The sequence below is a fragment of the Lithobates pipiens genome, unplaced genomic scaffold (genome assembly GCF_037356315.1).
Source record: "Lithobates pipiens isolate NorthernLeopardFrog02 unplaced genomic scaffold, aLitPip1_a1.2 Scaffold_13, whole genome shotgun sequence".
NCBI lineage: Eukaryota > Metazoa > Chordata > Amphibia > Anura > Ranidae > Lithobates > Lithobates pipiens.
The window spans coordinates 193002612-193023083 of NW_027507718.1; the positions used below are offsets into that span (position 1 = coordinate 193002612).

At 39.6% G+C, this 20472-nt stretch overlaps 1 protein-coding gene across 6 annotated transcripts in view; it reads left to right on the forward strand.

Annotated features, from left to right (window-relative positions):
- SBNO2 (strawberry notch homolog 2) overlaps positions 1-20472 on the forward strand; it is a 163969-nt gene that overhangs the window by 77547 nt on the left and 65950 nt on the right. For 3 of the 6 annotated variants that reach the window (XM_077476054.1, XM_077476053.1, XM_077476055.1), the window contains 3 exons: positions 8671-8835; positions 11922-12011; positions 12099-12189. In XM_077476054.1, the coding sequence (XP_077332180.1) occupies positions 8671-8835; positions 11922-12011; positions 12099-12189 (346 nt within the window). Of the gene's footprint in view, positions 1-4043; positions 4202-4419; positions 4554-8670; positions 8836-11921; positions 12012-12098; positions 12190-20472 lie in introns of those variants that run through there. The other 3 variants (XM_077476056.1, XM_077476057.1, XM_077476058.1) reach the window with 3 other exon arrangements.

Below are 20472 nucleotides of genomic sequence, written 5' to 3' on the forward strand. Positions count from 1 at the left end.
ATTCTACATAAACTAAGAAGACATAGATGGCTTATCTGCTTTTCTCTGATGAAAAGATTATCAGTAGACATATCCCCTGCTGATCTCAGAGTCCTCCCCGTGTGAAAGGGGCCTTATATAGCCCTGTCACCCAGCACAGCCAGGTGTATGACACCATTTTCTCTGTTGTTGTTAAAGCCCAGCCCTGAGAATTGCCCAACATTTGCCCTTGCAGTGGGTTACCTCTCTCCTCCTATCAGCATGTTTAATTTCAGATTATTTGCATGCAGCACTCCTGGTTGGCTCCCAGTCCCTCCCCTCCATTCCCCTAGACTGAGTCCTGCTGTATAGAGAATTACAAGGGGCTGATCCCAATCAGTACTTGCACTAATTCATAAAAAAAAAAAATCGGAAGCTTTAATGCCTAGCTACATTATTTGTGTCTTTTATGGCTGTCGGGATTTAGTGGTAAAAGCAAAAACATTTTATATATACACTGATCAGCCATATCACCACTGACACCTAGGTAAAGTGAATAGCATTGGTTATCTCATTGGGTGGGCTATATTAGGCAGCAATTGAACATGTCCCTGAAATTGATGTGTTGAGGGCAAAAAAAATGGCAAATAACTGGGTCAGACCAACTCTAAAACGGCAGCTGTTATGGGATGTTCCCGGTCTGCAGTTCAGAACCTACCAAAAGTGGTTTAACAAAGGAAACTGGTGAAACAGCAAAGGGGAGGAATGACCGCTCTGAAACTGGAAGTGTTGAAACCATTGTCGCTTCCGGGTTTGTTTGTCATTGAGTTGATTGGGGAATGGATGTTCTTCCATCTCCTCCTCCTGTGTCACTCTCATTTTAAGCTGAAGCTTCTAAATACCTCAATGGCTTTGTTCTCACTGGCCACTCTCCTCCGAGTGTTGCTTTAGATTGGAGGAGGTGAGCGGTCACATGATCCTCCATGAAACGTCAGCAGGGAGCAGTCATGTGACCGGGTCCATGCAAGAACTTGGCTATTGAGGTATATTTAGAGACTTTGATTTACAATGAGAGTGACACAGGAGGAGCTGTGTATGAGAAAGGGCTGGCAGTGATTTATCCTTAACTTAACTGGCAGTGCTGTCCCAGGAGTCTGCCGGTCTCCTGGGAATGCTGTGTATTGTGCATAGAGTGGGGGGCTGTGTATTGTGCAGAGCGTGGGAGGCTGTGTGCTGTGGGGGGCTGTGTACTGTGCAGAGGGTGGGGGGTTGTGTACTGTGCACATTAGATTTTAGTTGACTAAAATTATTTTATTCAACTAAAATGTACTGGAGATTTTTGTTGACTAAAATACGATGAGTAAAATGGGACTAAAACTAAAATGTAATTTTAGTAAAAGACTATAACTAAAGCACTTGCAGAAGACTAAAATGGGACTAAAACTAAAATGCCATTTTAGTACTAAGACTAAGGGCTCTTTCACACGGGGCGGATCCGTGCTGATCCGCCCTGTGGACATCCACTTGCTCAGGAAGCAGAAAGATGACACTGCGCAGGGACGGACCTGTCAGAGCGCCGCTCTCCCCTATGGGAGATCGGGTGATGACGGATCGCAGAGTCTGTCATCACCTGATCCGATCCGCAGACGGGTGGAAAAGTAGGTTTTTCCTCCGTCACACTTTTTCTTATCGGAGCGGGTTCGATGTCAGCGGACATGTCACCGCTGACATCCGACGCTCCATAGAGGTCTATGGAGCATCCTTTCAGGTTCGCCTAAAAGACTGACAGGCGGACGGATCAGTCATGTGAAAGAGGCCTAAAACTAAATTGAAGTTTGCTGCCAAAATTAACACTGCAGATCGCAATAAAAAAAAAGCTGATATTGCGCCAAAGTGGTAGCAAAGGTTATTTTAAAAAAAAACACATAAAAACAAACATGTCTTACTTACCTCTGCTGTGCAGTTTTTTGCACAGAGTTGCCCTGATCCTCCTCTTCTGGGGTCCCTCCGCTGCGCCCCTGACTCCTTCTCTTCTTGAGTGCCCCATCGGAGAAGCGCTCTCCTTCATGGTCACCCGTGCAGGCGCGCTCCTGTCCCCTGCTGCTGCATCCGTAGACATAGACAGCAGGTCTCTGCTCCGCCCTCCCAGTACCCGCATCATTGGATTTGATTGACAGCAGCTGGAGCCAATGACTGTGCTGCTATCAATCTATCCAGTCAGGACACTAGACACCGACTGGAGCTGGTGTGCTCATTCCCGTTGTGGGATTTACGGGGCTCAGGTAAGTATAAGGGGGCTCAGGGGCGGTGCTGCAGCACAGGAGGTTTTCTACTTTAATGCATAGAAAGGTAAAAACAGCAAGGGTTTACAACCCCTTTAACCACTTACCGACCGGTGCATGCTGATGTACGTCGGCAGAATGGCACGGTCGGGTCCTCCATGAGTCGATCCCGCAGACTCGATCGCCACGGGGATACCCATGATCGTCTTGCGGGGAGGAAGTACAGGGAGATGCTAATGTAAACAAGCATCTCCCCTAGTGACATGTCACACGCAGCCATGCCGCTTCACAGTTAGAAGCACGCCCCAGGACACACTGAACCCCTACACTGCCACCTAGTGGTTAACCCCTACACTGCCACCTAGTGGTTAACCCCTTCACTGCCAGTGTCATTTACACAGGATCGGTGCATTTATATAGCACTGATTGCTGTATAAATGACCATGGTCCCAAAAATGTCCAATGTGTCCTCCATAATGTCGCAGTTAAGATAAAAATTGTGGATCGCCGCCATTACTAGTAAAATAAATAAAAATTAAAATGCCATAAAACTATCCCCTATTTTGTAAACGCTATAACTTTTGTGCAAACCAATTAATAAACTCTTATTCAATTTTTTTTTTACCAAAAATATGTAGAAGAATACGTATCGGCCTAAACTGAGGAAAAAAAATGTTTTTTATATATTTTTGGGGGATATCTATTATAGCAAAATGTAAAAAAAAAAAAAATATTTTTTTCAAAATTGTCACTTTTTTTGATTATAGCGCAAAAAATAAAAACCGCAGGGGCGACCAAATACCACCAAAAGAAAGCTCTATTTGTGGGGAAAAAAGGACGTCAATTTTGTTTGGGAGCCACGTCGCACGACCGCGCAATTGTCAGTTAAAAAAAAAAGCAAAAAGTGGTCTGGTCTTTGGCCAGCAAAATGGTCCGGGGCTTAAGTGGTTAACCCTTCTACATGTTATCCAAGACTAAAAAAAATAAAAATAAAGTTTTGGCCTTTAGAAACAAGTAAAAGCTTTAGCAATGATAAATGTTGCTTATGTTTGCTAAATTTTAATATCTATTAATATAATATTATTTTAGAAACCATTCATACAGAAATCTGGAAAATGTATGTAAATATTTTTGTCTATCTAGTTGTATCTATTGAATACTCACTCTCTGAACCTGTATAATAGATAAGAGCATGGAAATAAAATCATTGGTTCTTGGTTCCAGTAGCTGGTGCTAAAGTTAATGCGGCTTGAATGTCTGCTGTAAATATTAAAGTTCCAGGAATCTGCTCCATTCTCCTCAATTCAACTGCTCCCTGAGGGGTAGGAGGAACGAAGGAAAGAATCAATTCCTGAGAACAGTCATGTGCCCAGAGGAGCTGCAACGAAGGGGTTAATGAGAGGAGGAAGGCGACAAAGCTTGAAGGAAAGTGTTAGTAATCATCTGTGGTGCATTACACTTTTTCAGCAAGTAAGAGGTTAATTAGATAACATGATAAACATCTTGCCGGATTGCACCGAAATAGTAATTGTCTCGGTCAGAAGAGGCGAAAGGTTAAGCTAGCATAGTTTCCCATGCTTTGATTGGCTTGAATTGCAGGTACAGGTACAAAGGGGGTGGACCCTGCTGCCAGGCACCGTAAGTGTGACTGCCAGGAATCCTCGCATAGAATCATTTCCTGAAAGTCAGAAGAGCACTGAGAGGAAGTGGGATCAGGGGCTGGCCATGCATACCCTGGGGGGGAGGAGGGAGGCAGTAGAGTATGGGGAGGAGAGAAAATTAAATGTAGCAGCAGGGGGCAGCTCCTAGAGAAGGAGGGGGGGGGGGGGCTCCCAGCTGTTGTGATGTTCTGCTGTCATGTGTAAGGCTGTGTCTCTCCAGCCCTCACCGCTTCCCAGCTCTCCTGTTCTGTTGGCATGTCACAGCTGCATTTTTGGCTGAAGGTTTCCTCGGTGAGCAAGGTACTCTTCATTTTGATACTCATTCAGCAAACAGACCAATGTTTCCATGCTCTGGAAAAAACTGTGGCACGTGCTTACTTGTTTTACTTATTTTTAACTGAAGTGTATTAACGTGCTTTCCCTTGCTTGTGGGAGATCTCTGATCTCTCTTTACAGTGCAAAGACTGCCGTGAACATTGCCATGACTGTTTAGTTTCACTTTAAGATACATAATATCTTTGCTGATATAGTGCGAGTGTCATAAAGTTTGGGCTGAGCTCACCATATTATTAGCTAGCTTCTTCCTCGTTCATGTCAGACTTGGGAAGGTCCCGTACTTTGCTGGGCAATGAGTGCAGTTTCTGCTTTGAAGGTAAAGTGTCTACAGTAGAGCTAAATCACAACTTGTTTTGTTGATTGTACTCAGATAAAACAGATCTAGCAAATATTACTGTGTGTATATATGTGTTTGTAAAAAAAAAATATATATATATAATATATAATTTTCTCTTTTGGATTTTTTTTTTTAACTATTTGCCATACAATGCAGTTTGTCAGTGTGCTTGTTGTTTTCTCTTACTTGTGCCCATGTACCCAATAAAGTAACACAAATTATACATTGGTTGAATAGCATTTAGCTGCTGGTAGTATAAAAAAAATGTATTTAAAGAGGAAATAATCAAGATGTATGTGTGAAGCAAGCTAAAAATGAACAGCCTTTTAATTTTTTTTTAAATTTGTGTTCGTACTTCATATTAACATTCACTTCCACGTTTTTCTCTTGCTTTTATCCTGTATTTTCAATGCTTCTCAGGTTACTATTTGAAAGCCTTGGAGATTTAGGATAGGTTACGAACTGCAGAGCAGTACGCAGGATTTTTCCTGGCATTTATACTGTATTCGTTACTCTTGAAAGGCATCATATTTATGGTAATTTTATCTTCCTGTAAAACAAGTTTGAGAAAAAGTTTGAAAAAAGTGTATAGAAACCTTTTATTTCTAAATGCTAATATGTGCCTGAGACTCTTGATTTTTTTTTTTCCTGGTTTCCCTGTTGTTTATCCTTTAACTGTAGGTTTGGTTAAAGATTATACAGTTATGGGAATTCTCTGAGGAAGAGTTATGTTTGCATAAAGTGGTATCTGTTAACCTACGTTTTTGTGGATTTTCCACTGAAGTTATATATTCTTATGTTTAACTAACATTGTATTGTATAGCATTATTAGTGGCATCTAGGTTGTGTAATGAGGAACTAGCATTTCCGATCTTCCAAAGTTGCACAACTAGGCTTTGTCGAATATGTTAAACTCAATATTCCTCATGCAGTTCCTTTTAAGATTATCATATTAAGTGATATTATGATGGTGTTGCCAGGGTTAGTCTGGGTAATTCTGCTGTTGGGTCTCTTTCCCGAAATAGGCCATGAGAGGGGGCATCTCACTTTTCCAGTAATGTCAGGATCTTGGGATCTTTCTCCCAATATTGTTAGGGAGGGCTCTCTGTGCCAATAATATCATCGGGGAGGGTCTTTCTCTTCCCGTAATATCTACATTGGGGAGGTGTCTCCCAATAAAATCATAATCAAACAATTTACCAGTATTGTGAGAACTGGGTGCAAACAAAATGTCTGGAAATAACAAGGACAAGAGCTTTTTTAATGCAGGGACGGTAGTCTTCGTTGTTTTTTTTATTCTGTTGTTCTTATGCGATTGATATTTACTCTTGCAGAGAAGTATAGAACGGCAAAACAGTACATGTAACATTTTTGGAAATAAACTTTAGATCGGGGTGATGTCTGATTATTCCAAGGTTTTCTTTCTTGCATTGGAGGATGGTTGACACTTGCCAGATATTGTCAGCTGGTATTTAGGAAGCGAATAGTGGTAATATTGAGAAATAAATGATAGTATAGGATATTTTAAAGAGCAGCAATGTGCAGGAACCTAGGACAACCTGTCACCTATCTTGCTTCAATGGTTACACTGGACTGTTACAGCTAATTGATTGCTGTGGATTACTGCACAGCCTTCCCTTAGCACTATGTTTTTATTAAGAGCTTATAGCTTGACATATGTCATTGCACTAATTCTATGATGGTCTTTGTTTTTGTTCTGAAGTAGGCAGGTTTGGTCACCTTTTGGAGAGTCCCGATTATATTTGTTTTTAGACCATTCTGTCAACAAACTGACTAATACATTGATAGTAGCAATTAGAATTTAGTAATAGGATTTTAATGGGCTATACATACCATATTAAAATGAAATTGTACAAGTGAGGATCTTGCATGTCCACCTCTGTAGATGTACGCTCAGTAGTATGGTTTGAGTGGTAGCTACAAATGATTGTTGTTTCGCAAACACCTTGTACCATTATTTTATTTGTACTTTAACTTTCATCTTTAAAAAGCCATACTAGGTGTTACTCTGAAATACAATTTTTTTTATCATTTACATAATCTTGTATGAATGTTTATACATCTCAACATTTCTTTTACATAACCATATAATGATCTATTATTTCTGTTTACGTTTACTTTATATAATTATACCAATGTTCATACACTCCTAGCACTGTGGTCTCTTGGAGTGATTGTAATATTTAGGTGTGGTCTGCTGGACTTCCATAAATCAGAATCATTACTCATCTAGCATTTACTGTTCATTTTCACTTTTTGTTCTTGCTGTTTGCCTCCTTTTTTGATCAATGAATACATTTTCCAGCACCTCTTCCCTGTAGAAACACCAGCGCTGCTACATGTTTTCCTTGTTTATTTCTTCTAATCCTTGGCAGTTCAGTTAGTTGGGGTAGAGTTTGGAATGCACTTTTTTCTGTTAACTTTCAGATGAAACAATTCAGTTTTATTTCTTGGAAACCATGTTCATGGATTAGTTGTTAAAAAGAGTGATAAAACTATATTGGGTATTATGATAAAATGACAAAGTCCTGCATTATAATTATCGAGTAATAAGGAAATAGGGGAGAAGACAATATAAGGTTCCCAGCTTTTCACATACCTTACTAGAACAGTGTTATAAAAGGCTGACTGTGCCTGTGATATTGCATTTTCTAGCTTTAAGTGACTAAAGAAACACTGTGAAGCCTGTTGAAAGTATTGAAATGAAGTCTGTGTCAGCAATGGTTTGATACAGCTGAATGTTTTCACTCTATGATCTCAGTGGTTTTTCAGCCCTTTCCAGTAAGATCAGTCATGAGCTCTTTTTCCAAGTGTTACTGCTATTTCTCAGAAAATCGTAAATGGTGGCATGCCTCTCTTTGTAGTATAATTCACTGGGCAGCTCTTTCCCAACAGGAATATTTAATTTTACTCCTCTGCCCACTTTACAAATTAGCTGATTTATTTATTTTTTCTAATTTGAAGAATTTGAATCCACATTGGCTGTCATGATTTTTTTTTCTTTGATGTTAAAACAAGTAAACCAGGCTTGTTTAAGCTTAGACTTTTGCTCTAAAGTTGGCTACGCAGCGTTTTGATTGTAAGCGAATCAACTGAACAAAGATCCTTAAGAATACAAGATATTTTGTACTTACTGTACAGGAACAAGTACACTGTAAAATTCAGTTTCTGTGGAAATTCCAAACCAAATCACCCTGCTTTATTCATGCAAATCTGCAAAATTGTAAATAAGTGTGTTTATATAATCAAGGCTTCCATCTCACTGTTTCCTTTTTGTCAACCTTAGACGTAAGGTTGCATTTTTTTTTTTTTAATCCTAAAAATAAGGCATTTAAGTTATATATTTTGATAAACCATCAAGGTATACATTGCGCACTTTTTTTTTCAGTGTCACAATATTAGATAAAGGTTAAAAAATAATGTAGGTGCAGTTTTAAAAATTAGACAGGGCAAGACGTCCAGTGTTGTACTACCTAACCTTCAGGAAGAACTTAATGTATTGATGTTTGCCTTGTTAAATCTCCTAGTTGAAGTTTGACCATAAATGCGTAGATATTGAACTTATGTTAGTTATGCTGTCCCCACCTCAAAGCCAAAATATTGCAAGTGATGTTGAAATTCATATCTGTTGTGGGGTGTAGCAGGGTATTAGAGTTATGCATATGTTCCCAAATACATTTATCCCATTGCTCATATAAATGGACATCTCTTTATTGGTGTATTTTCAGCATATTTGTGTTTGCCTTTCTGGCATGTTTGTCAGCTTTAAAACTAATCTGTGACCTTGTTCAAAAGTATTATAATTTAAACGTATTTGGTTTCAATAGACTAAATACTGGTATTTATAATAAATGTGTAGTGTTCTTTTTTTTAAATCTTCAAAACAAAAGATACAGTTGAATGTGTACAAAATAGCGATGGTTTAATTATTATTATTATTATTTTTTATTCTAATTGTTTGTAAATGGTGTGGTACATGCCAGAGGTAGTGCGAATCCTTATGTCAATATACGCACATTAGCAGCTACCTGTTTCTTGAGACAACCTTTTTATTTTTTTTTTTATTTTTTTTTAGGATCCAATCAATTTTTTAAATGACTTTAACAACCGCACTGCCCTGTCTTCCCCGGATTCACTATCTGGCATCACAGACACCGATGACTTTTTGCCAGCTGACAGTCTTAATAGTTTACCGACAATATGGGATGTCAACACACCTACTCAGGACACCAGCACATCAGTGAGCTTTTTTCTTTTTTTTTTTCTAATAAAAGCATGTCTTTAACTTTATTTCAATCATACATACAGTTCATTGCTGCTTTCTTCATTTGAAATGCTAAAGTTATTTTGAAATATAAGATTTTTCTGATTTTATTTGAATTTAATATTGTCTGTTTGGAGTACACATTTGCTTAGAAATATTTGTGGACAAAGGTAAGTTAAACTTAAGTGTTAGGCAGCTAACTTTATTTGTGATTTATAATTGCTTTTCTTATTACAAAGAATAAACATTAGATACCTATTTTTTTTTCTAGTAGGGGGCATTTTCTCTAGCAAGAGAGCCCACAAAGTACAGTATGTCACACACAGTGGAGAAGTACATTTCCCGTCTATGTGCTGCACTCCTACATGCTCCAGCTGCAAAAGACTGGGTGTTTAAATGCTCCGGAGCCCCACTATGCAAACTGACCACTTTGGCATGGATCTGCTTCCAAGCTTTGTGGTCAGATTGCAAAAGCAGGATCTGACAACTGGCAGGATCCTCAGGTATTGATAGCAACAAAGACATGGAAAAGGAAGATGGTCTATTTACTAACATTCACAAGGAAAACAGGCCATTTGAAAAACTGACATTTTGGGCTAATATTATAAAGTCCACATGCAGCGCTAATAAAAAGCAAGAGTCTTTGAATAGGGATGTGTATGTGTATAGGAAAGCACACCACACCAAGTGATAATAAAATCTGCTTACCAGATATCAGCAAGTGATAGGCATTGATTAGGGATCACATCTGAACTCGTCCATCACCAGTAAGTAGATGGTTAAAATACACTGCAAATCTTGCATCCATTCACTTGTCCCAGGCAGCAACAAAGCAGTAAACTTCTAGCAGTCAGCAATCAAGGGGATATCATCACCAAATGGAAATAAAGCAGCATATAGTGAAGCCCGTCTCACTTGTGAAAGGATTTATTGTGTGCAACTTACATGTACAGTCAGAAAACAGTGATCATAAAACAAAACGGCCACGGCATTGAATGTGCTTGTGTCTCCTCATAGCCAGCCTTGCATGTTTCATCCGAGTGGATATCATCAGAGGCGTGTTCACACAAGTGAGATGGACTCAACTATATGCTGCTTTATTTCCATTTGGTGATCCTATCCCCTTAATCCCCTTATCCCCTTAACACCCCTAACAATCGTATAAAAAAATGCCCAGGGTACCTAAGGCCGAACAATTTTGACATTTGTAAGCTTACTTTGTAAAGATCCTCACACATCTGCTTCTTTGAATTTTGTGACACACCTTCACTATGCTCGGTGAGTAGCCACTTCTGTGTCACACATTTGACAGAGCCTGCCTTCTGAACTACAGAGGTGCTGAGAGGAGGGTTTCAGGAAGTGCAACCAGTACAGGAATCGCAGCTTGTAAGCCGCAAAATACCATGGAATGTTTAGTTCTTAGAAATTTAAATTTAACAGCAGAAGAGAAGCAGAAAAGCGTGCAGGAAGTTGTGGAAAGGGATGTCCAGCAAACAGGCAGTGCTCACAACAGGAAAGGTGAACTTTGAAGTCCGTTTATATTGGATTGTCAATCATAACTATTGTTTGTATTACAATGCTGATGTTGAAAAAAAGTGTATGCTGTGATCATAGATTTCTACTGTAATTTAGGTGTATTGGCTTCTGGGATTTGTCCAGAATATGACGATCCTGCCTAAAATATAAGATTTTAAAGCAGAGGTCTGCCCAAAAAAATTAGAAGCCGGGAGCTACACATACGGCAGCTTGCTGGCTTTTAACTGTCCTGGAGTCCAGCGATGTCTGCACCGCAGCTGATGTTTCCATCGGCTGCCGCCATTGCAGGTAATGCCACGTACACACGATTGGAATGTCCATCCGAAAAAGTCAGACGGAGCTTTTCATCGTATCATTCTGACGGACCTAGAAACGTAACATTTTCTAAATATTTCTAACGGAACCAATTCCTATCGGGAAAAACACTCATCTGTATGCTGTTCCAACGTACCAAAAATAACGCATGCTCTGAAGCAAGTATGAGACGGAAGCTATTGGCTACTGGCTGTTGAACTTCCTTTTTCTAGTCCCGTCGTACGCGTTGTACGTCACCGCATTCTTGACGATCGGACTTTGGTGTGATCGTGACAGTTTCAGCAGAATTCCGTCGGCACTCCAACAGAAAAAAATTCAGAGTTTATTCTGATGGGAAAACCAGTCATGTACAGGGCATAAGGGATCCCGGCAGTGTAGCCTTACGGCTTCATGCTGGGACCCTACTGCACATGTGCGAGGCTCTGCTCCTTTTGGGTGGAACTCCACTTTAAAAGAAAATAGTTCAATTATGATTTGAAGTTATAAAGGCTGAATTGCAAAATTCAAATCAGTTGGCTTTGGGTCTAAATAAAAAGGCATAAGGCAAGTTTATATTTTAGATTAGGTTATTGGGGTGAAGTTTAGGAAAGATTATTAAAAAAAGAAAGAAGAAAAAAGACTTTTAAGGGATAAGAAGGCAAAATGTGCTTTGTGCAGTAAACCCGTGAGGACAAAAATATAGACGTTTCCCATAGTGTACGTACAGGTTCCAGGGTTGTCATTGGGACCCTGGCTTTATTTTTTTTTTGTGGAGTTTTCACCTGGAATAAGAATGCAAGACCAAAGGCATTTTTTGATTTTGGGTTTAAAATATGCTTTAAAGTGTATACTAGGAGTGTAAAAACTACTTTCAGAAATTTTCTAGTTTTTCTGCTTTGGAGTGATGCAGCTCACTCCAAAGCAGGGGTAGGCAACCTCGGCTCTCCAGCTGTGGGGAAACTACAAATTCCACCCTCTCCCTCTAGGAGTCATGCCTGTGATTGTCAGAGTCTTGCAATGTCTCATGAGACTTGTAGTTTCACTACAGCTGGAGGTCGGAGGTTGCCTACCCCTGCTGTATGTTATATGCTGCTATATGATAGATTTATTTGTATTTGCTGGTTAGTGTTGATTTTTTGACATGTAGCATTTCAGCAATAAGTTACATCTATAAAGTTATTTAGTGTTTTACCTCCCACATCATTATTGTCTTTTTCTCATTCCACCTTTAGCTCTTTCCCACCACTCGTCCATTTACTGGATTCAGCCGATTTGAGGACTTTCAAGCTATAATCAGTACTCCTCCTCCTGTTCAGCAGCGGGTAAGATAACAATCAATGTATAGTATTTGCAAGGCCTTGCCCTTCTCCCTTTATTACATTGTTAGTTTTGTGCATCCTCTTAATCAGGCTCCAAATCTGGTGGAGGAGGAGGAAGAAGATGAAGATGCTGAGGAGCTGGGACATGCTGAGACCTATGCAGATTACGTGCCTTCTAAGTGTAAGCATAGCATTTAATTCATTTTGTAGCCTATAAATCGCATCTCTAGCCTAAATTTGTTTGCTTGGTTTCCCTGCACATAGCCTTAGTTTATGTTGTATAGAGCCTTCAGACCATAACAGATTTCTTTTTTTTTAATATGGGCAATAACATTTGCTGATTATATTTATGCCAGTCTCAAAATTTAGAGAAAAGATTAAGGAAAATGAAAGGACAGCATTCTAGAAATGTTTCTACTCATTTAGTTAACTCAATCTCCACTTAATTGTGCTCAATATATATATATCTCATTTTACTAGTTTCATAAATATGGTCTAATCTTATTGACATGTGACATTTTATAATGGATTAGAGGCACTTTGATATTGTCAAAGAAGGTGTTGAGAAAATGTATGTTTGGATATTTTTTAGTATAAATGACATTTGCAGCTATGGTTATTAGAATTGATCAGTAAAGTGATTGTTTCTAGGTATAGTCCTGCTACATCCAAAAGGGTGAGGAGACCCTGGGATAGATTCTGCACTCATTCATTACAGCTTGGTGCAGCAGGCAAACTTTTCATTGGTTGTGCAATGGAATTGCATAGTTTTCCAGTGAGGGAATGTCATTATTAAAGCAGTTGTAAACTGCCTGACGTTTTTTTTTTTCTTTTTTACCCTGCAAGGTAAAGCCACAATGTGCTAGTATGCACCGCATACTAGCACATTATCTTAAACGTGCCTTAAAACTAAGCCCTCCCACGTCGAGATGTCAGAGCTGGAGGCCACATCCATCTTCATCCGTCTTGCTTCCAGGGTCGTGAACACTGCTCCATGACTGGCCGGAGCCGCGATGACATCACCACTGGTCACGGCACAGGGCTCTAAGGGAACGGCATGGGTGGCCATTCCTTCATAGCGCATGCACCCGTGATGTCACTGGCTGAATCTACAGTAATTATATCCTAAACGGTGCACGTTTTGGAGATATTTACAATACCTATAGGTAAGCCTTATTATAGGCTTACCTACGGGTAAAAGTCAGTGATAGAAGTTAACTTCCACTTTAATCATTTAGCTGCAGAGAATAACGTGAAAACATATTTTTTTTCCTGCTGCTCAGCTGGTATTATTACCCTTCCCATGTGCCATCTACAACCCTAGATGTGACATTTTAGGACAGATCTACAGGGGAAGTCTGGTAATGTGTCACTGAAGTTACAACCACAACACAGAAGTGTAAGCTCCTCTGTAATAAGTTGCAGGAAATTTGAAATGCTCGGCAGTGGTAATAGTATAATTTTTTTTACACACAACCTTATCTTTGGTAGTGTAGCACTCCCTGCAGGAGCTGCTTTGTAATTTGGGTTCTCTGTTCTGCACCTCGACTCCAAGAACACCCTCAGCTTCTCTTACATACCTGGTTGAATGAAACGAAAAGCAAGCACTTATGAGAACACAAGTGTAGATATCTTTAACTTGGCTGTGAATTAGCACCAGGAAATAAACACAGACACAATAGACACAATAAACATAAATGAATTCAATGTATCCAATACGGGTTAGAATAAATAGTGGTTTGAGCAGAAATATAAATACATGGAAGGTAGGTTCAGACACAGTCAACTAGACAGTATAATAAATATACCAAAGTAACTTAAACTAGAGTTCTGTACAACTAGACTGGGATTAACTCATAAAGCAGCAAAGTCAACAAAAAAATGCTGCATACAAGATTAACGGCAAAGTGAATGAAAAAACTATAGTCTAGAATGCACTCTGGGAGAATGGCTAGGATATGGCGCCATGTCCCCTAACAGTTAACTCTTAGCATGAGCATTAGGTGAAGGTCTCTATAACAGCCGCAAAGGGATAGTCTTTAGTCCTAACTCTTAAACCGGCTTGGGTTGGGACCAGTTGCACCATTGGTGTACATGAAAATAGTCCCAGTCAAGCCTTTTGGCAGCAATGAGGCTACTAGATGTTATGCAATGCTGCCTGACAGTCTGTTGAACTCTTCCTGCTTAGCAGCCCCCACCTCTTGCTGATATAGCTGTTAACCAGTTCAGTGCTGCAGGGCAGCAGCTACAGAGCAGTTGCAGCCAGTGTTTTTCACTCTCCATTCTTAGCCAAGCACCTGCCTACAGTAGCATTTTAGTCTCTCTTGTACCAAGGCACTCCCCGTCTTGTAGCATGATGGTCTTTTTGGTAATATGCAGCTCTTTCATGCATTTGGGTAACATGCATGTCCTCATTAAAGAAAATCTTTATTTTAAGAGACTGGGGAAGAGAGAGCGACATTTTTAATGCTCTCTGTGTCCCCTTTAGGATGTTGACCACTATTTGTACTGTGACCTTTGTCACTGAGACAAAGTAAGTGGAAATTCAAAACTTTAGAGTCGTCCCCAGAATACCAGGGTAAAGCATCCTAAGGGGACACCTGTGCTGGGGACAACTTTCAGCTGTCAGGTAAATCCTGCTAAAAATATTTATACCCACATTAGCTTGAGTGGGCAGTTGTAGAAGGTTTTATATTTAAAAAAAGAAATAAATAATGTGGCATAGCTTAAGTAATTTGAGGGATAGTTTTTTTACAACGCCCACCTTCTGTATATGATAGTTATTTTCAGCAATAATAATAATAGAAAATACTCAGTGAAAATGTTGGTGTCCTCTATCTAACATTATCATTCTAGATGTAACCCTTTGCATTGGTGGCCAGTGTAGTTGGGAGATCAGTTCACCAGTGCTCAAGAAACCCCTTCCAGTCTCTGGTGGAGAACCTTTTGTTCTCAATTTCTCATTCCCTCTAATTTCCAGTTGTGTCTCTAGGACAGGTGAAGGGAACTTTCCTCAATGGCGCACTGATAGGAGTTTTAATCTTCCATACTCTAACTAAAATGAAAAAAAAAAACCTGTATATGTTTTATGCTCCAGTGCATTTTTACCTTTCAGCTATGGTCTGAAACCTAGGTTGGAAAAAAGTGCTCAAACAACAGAAAAAAAAGATAAATAGAATAGATGAATAAAAATAGAAACCCCCCAAATACAGAATCATTTACCCACAGTTGATCAGAGTAAGGCAAAAAAAAAAAACCTTCCAGTTTGCTTCAGCAGGATAAAAAATTCCATCGTGATCCCCAGAAGGCATTTAGATATTCCCTGGATCAATAAACAATCTACTATGCTGGGCAGAAATAGTTCTTGAGGGAGTCCATTCTATGTTTTCACAGCTTGTACTGTGAAGATGCCTTTATGTATGTGAAGATTATGTCTCTTCTTCCAGATTTAAAGAGGGCCCCCTTGTCCTTTGTAATGGCCTTAAAGTGCATTACTACACCAAGTTCACTATATGGACCACTTATGTATTTATATGTGGTGATCATATCCCCTCTTAATCACCTCTTCAGAAGACAGAGTAAATTCAGTTTAGCTAATCTTTCCTCATAGCTGAGCTCTGCCTCTTATCAGTTTGGTTTCCCTCCTTTGCACTTTCTCCAGTTCCCCCCATTTTTTTATTTTTATTTTTTATGAACTGGTGCCCAAAACTAAGCTTCATATTCCAGATGAGGTCTTACTAATGATTTGTACAGGGGCAAAATTGTATAGCTCTCGCTGGAGTCTATACCTCTTTTAATACAAGAAATGTTTTTGTTTGCTTTAGAAACTGTAGCTTGCCATTGCATGCTATTATTAAAGTGGTTCTGCACCTAAAAAGAAAATATTAAAAGCCAGCAGCTACTAATATTGCAGCTGCTGACTTTTAATAAAACCACACTTACCTGTCCCAGGGTCCAGCGATGTTGGCGGCAGATGACGAGCGATCGCTCGTCTCGCTGCTGCCACCGCCGCCATCCTCTGTCAGGGAATCGGGAAGTGAAGCATGGCGGCTTCACTGCCCGGTTCCCTACTGCGCATGCGCGAGTTGCGCTGCGCGTCTCTTCAGATCCCCCGCGGTGTCCTGGGAACTGTGTGTTTCCCAAAACACAATGGGGGGGGGGCGTCTGCGTGGGTCTGCGGCGGTCTGCCCGGAAGTGGGTGCAGATACCTGGATTATCCAGGTAACTGCACCCCCCTCCCCCCTGAAAGGTGCCGATTGTGGCACCGGAGGGGGGGAGGGATCAGATTAGCGGAACTTCCCCTTTTAGGGTGAAGAACCGCTTTAAGTCTGTGATCTACCAGAACATCCAACTCTTTGTCTACCATTGACTTTCCCATCTGCTGTTCTCGTGGATTGTATAATGCATGCATGTTTTAGCCCTCAAGAGCATACATTTTTACAGTTATCAACATTAAACCTCATCTGCCACACAGTTGCCCAATAAAACAATGTGTTAAGGCTTTCTTGTAATTTGGAGACATCCTAGGACATTTTTAAACTACACGTTTGGAGTTATCTGCAAACACAGAAATTTAAAATTTTAATCCCAAACTCTATATCATAATAAATAAGCTAAAAATAAAGGGTCCCAACACTGAACCTTGGGGTGCACTTACCACTTATCATTGATGGTGGAAGCCCACAAAGATAAAGAATAGATGGTATACATCTTCTAAAACAATGGGATCAACGTTTCAGACTTTGCTTCTGAAAAGCCACGGAGCCCACTAGTATAGACAGAAGTGCAATCTCCGGAGCACCCCTCAGATTTTAGGGGGCCAGACTAGGATAAGTGTGGGAGTAGACAATGGTATCAGTGCAAATAATAGTACTTGATCATTGGTATCAGTGGGAGGAATCGCCCATCGTCATTGCTATCAGTGGAAGGAATAGCCCCCTCATCATTGCTTAACAAGTGAAAATATATAACCAATTGTGTGTGTGTGTGTGTGTGTGTGTGTGTGTGTGTGTGTGTGTGTGTGTGTGTGTGTGTGTGTGTGTATTTTATATATATATATATATATATATATATATATTTATTTATGCATGCATTATACAATCCACGAGAACAGCAGATGGGAAAGTCAATGGTAGACAAAGAGTTGGATGTTCTGGTAGATCACAGACTTAAAGCGGTTCTTCACCCTAAAAGGGGAAGTTCCGCTAATCTGATCCCTCCCCCCCTCCGGTGCCACAAATAAATATATATATATATATATATATATATATATATATATATATATATATATATATATATATATATATATATATATATATATATATATATATATATATAAAAAATACCATATGTAGGTAATAAAGTGCAATAAATCCAAGAAGGAAAAAATTTGAATATCAAAAAACCACTGTGTGTTGGGACAGTCCAGATATAAATAGAAAGCAATGGTATTCAAAAAAACAATCCGGGGTAATCCAGTTGAAGTCTTTGTGGACGAAACGTGTCGGGTGTCTGAGCCTGCTCCATGTCATTGCACTTCCGAATTCCTATGTGATTATGGTTATGGAGATATCTAATTAATGCTCATTTCTTCAGTATTGTTGTAAGTTTTCTACCTTTTAAACAAATTCGTTATTAAGACTGTTTTGCATGTGGAGGTTTCTTGTTTTCTATAAATGTTGGAGTTCATGATCTATAAAGAGAGTTACTTGGTGTGGACAGTCGCGGTTTCAAATCCTTAAAGATCCCTCCTTGACCACCATTCTGACGTTTTCAACTTCATGCTTGTTTGACTCTGTTGAGTCAATACATTCTGGTAAGAGTTTATTCTCTCACCTGAGTAGTGTTTGCACGTGTTACGGTCACTCCTTAAAGCGGAAGTAAACCCATACATAAAACAGTTTAATTTCCAGCATGTGCCAGAAATGTAACACCTCTCAACTGTCAAACCATCCAATGGCTGGTGTCATAACTGATCACATGTGCAGCACCATGGCAGTTGTAGATTAAACAGAAGCAAAGGTGGCAGCTTCCTTGGCTGAAAACGATAAAGGTTTTTATTTTGAACACCATTGAAATGGACATTTGTTTTTCTATTTATATCTGGACTGTCCCAGCACACAGAATTGAAAAACAGGTTTCCTGTATGTTGGACTTTTGAATAGTGCAAGTAGCTAATGAAATGTAAGGCAAGTATTAAAAAGTAAAACTCTTTTAATAAAGTTATTTTAAAAGAGTAAGCACATACATAGTATAAACATAAATCTAACAATAAATCTCTGGAGGCTGGTAAACATACAGTACAGTTAAGTTGTACAAACTGTAACCACAAAAAATCTGTTGAGCTGCAAGTGGATACAACAGAAGTACCCGACGCATTTCAAATTTGTGATTTACCGCAGAATGTAATAACACCTGCAATTGATAAACAAAATGAATTATATATAGATAAGTATACAGTGGAAATACAGCTTCATAATGGACAAGCATATAATTTCTTTAAAACTAACTGGCCGTACAAACTGTATGACTGTTTAAAATGTCAGTCATCCAGATTGGTTGAATTATGCTGCTGCTGTTGGCCCATTCGGACCTCAGTTCAGTGAGATGAATCAACACACCATTCAAGTTGCGGCAGGCCCCAAAACAGAGAATGAACTGGTCCCTTACAGGGGACACCCCAGTATGGCCCTCTGAGAGAGTACCCTCTGTATGGCTCCATAAAAAGAAAAAGGATGATGGTTATCCACCTAGTATGTGAATTGAAATACTAAAGAACAATAAACCTCAAGAGATTATATGGGTCATAAATAGATCCTATCTAGAGGCCAGTTTATATATGTATAGAAAAATTCTCATTTATAGTAGTGGGAAGATGGGGGGGGGGGAATGGGGGGCCAAGAAAGGGGGAGTATATATACCAATAATCCCTGTGTGTATAGGGCATTAATATGCCAACATAACAGTATATGTGTTGCTTATAGAAGATGAGTAAAAAAAACACAGTAGTTATTTTATATTCACTTTGTTTCCCTCTTGTAGAAGGATTTACTTCTGGATTTATTGCAAATATGCACTTATTACACTTTTTTGCCTGCATATGGTGTCGCCACCATTCATTGTTCTATATAAATGTTTACAATGGGTTATATATTTTCAGCGCTGCATTTTGTCACTTGTTAAGTTTTGCACAATTTTCTGTTGGTTTGCAGTGCTAGCTGCTATTTTTCCATAAGTCTTTAGCACAGTAATTTAAATGATTTGTACATGTTTACCTAATCATTGCTTTCAGTGGGAGGAATAGCCCCCTCACCATTGTTGTCAGTGGGAGCAACAGTGCCCCATCATTGGTGACAGTAGGATAAATAGTTCCCCATTGTTGGTGTCTAGTGGGAGGAATAGTGCGCCAATGGCCAGATAAAGGCATGCAAAGTGCCACAGCTTGGAGACCACTGCCTTAGACCATTCAGAGTATGAATCATTAATCACTACTCCTCTGAATACAGATTTTTAGACCATTTTATATCCATTTACCTACAGAATTTTCTAAGCCTGTAGACTATAACTTACACATTCTTCGTGTGTGGCGTACTGCATCAAACGCTTTTTCAAAGTCCAAGTATACTATATCCGCAGCCACTCTTTTACCTAAGATTTTGCTTAATTAATGAAAAAGCATTTATTTTTGTGATTCCATGCTGTCTATTGCCTAAAATATTGTTTTCAAGCCAGAACTCTGTTTATTTTTTTTCTTTCCATCAAATTCTCAAGTTTTCCTGACTATATGTAGAGGTTACACTAACCAGGCTTTGGTTACTTGGTAAAGACTTTCAAAGAGAAGTATGTGTTTTTTGTTTTTGTTTTTTTAGGTTCGTACCCAGGTGGATGCAGCATTGTTCTGACCCCCGGCTCTAACTCTGAGAATTGAGCGATCAAACACCGCTGATCACTCGGTTCTAAAAGCCCCATAAGCAGAGAGCTGGTGACTGTCAGTCACTGGCTCTCTGCTCTGCCCCTTGCGCTCACTGGAGCGCTGGGCTGTGGAGGGGCAGGGAGCAGCCAGCTCAGGCTCTTAGTGGCTTGCTGAGAGGCTGAGTCAGGTGCTGGTCCATGTAGGTGAATCCCGACCATATGATCGCAATCTTTCCTGAGCCTGGAAAGAGTCTGTGTTATCTGCAGACGCGGGACTTCAGCCCACTATCTGTTGAAAATTAGTCACAGGAGAAGTACAGCCAAACTAGCTTTAACCCATTTAAATATGGGCACCGCATTGACATTGTTTCAATCTAGTGGTACTGAGCCAGTCAATTAAGAATCTCTAAATATTTTAAACAATGACTTTGATATAACAAAGCTCAACTTTTTGACGACACGTGTGCTTTTTTTCAACTTTATTTTGTCTTAAAGCTGAGTTCCACTGAGAAATGGACGTTCCGCTGATCTGATTGCTCCCCTCTCCGGTGTC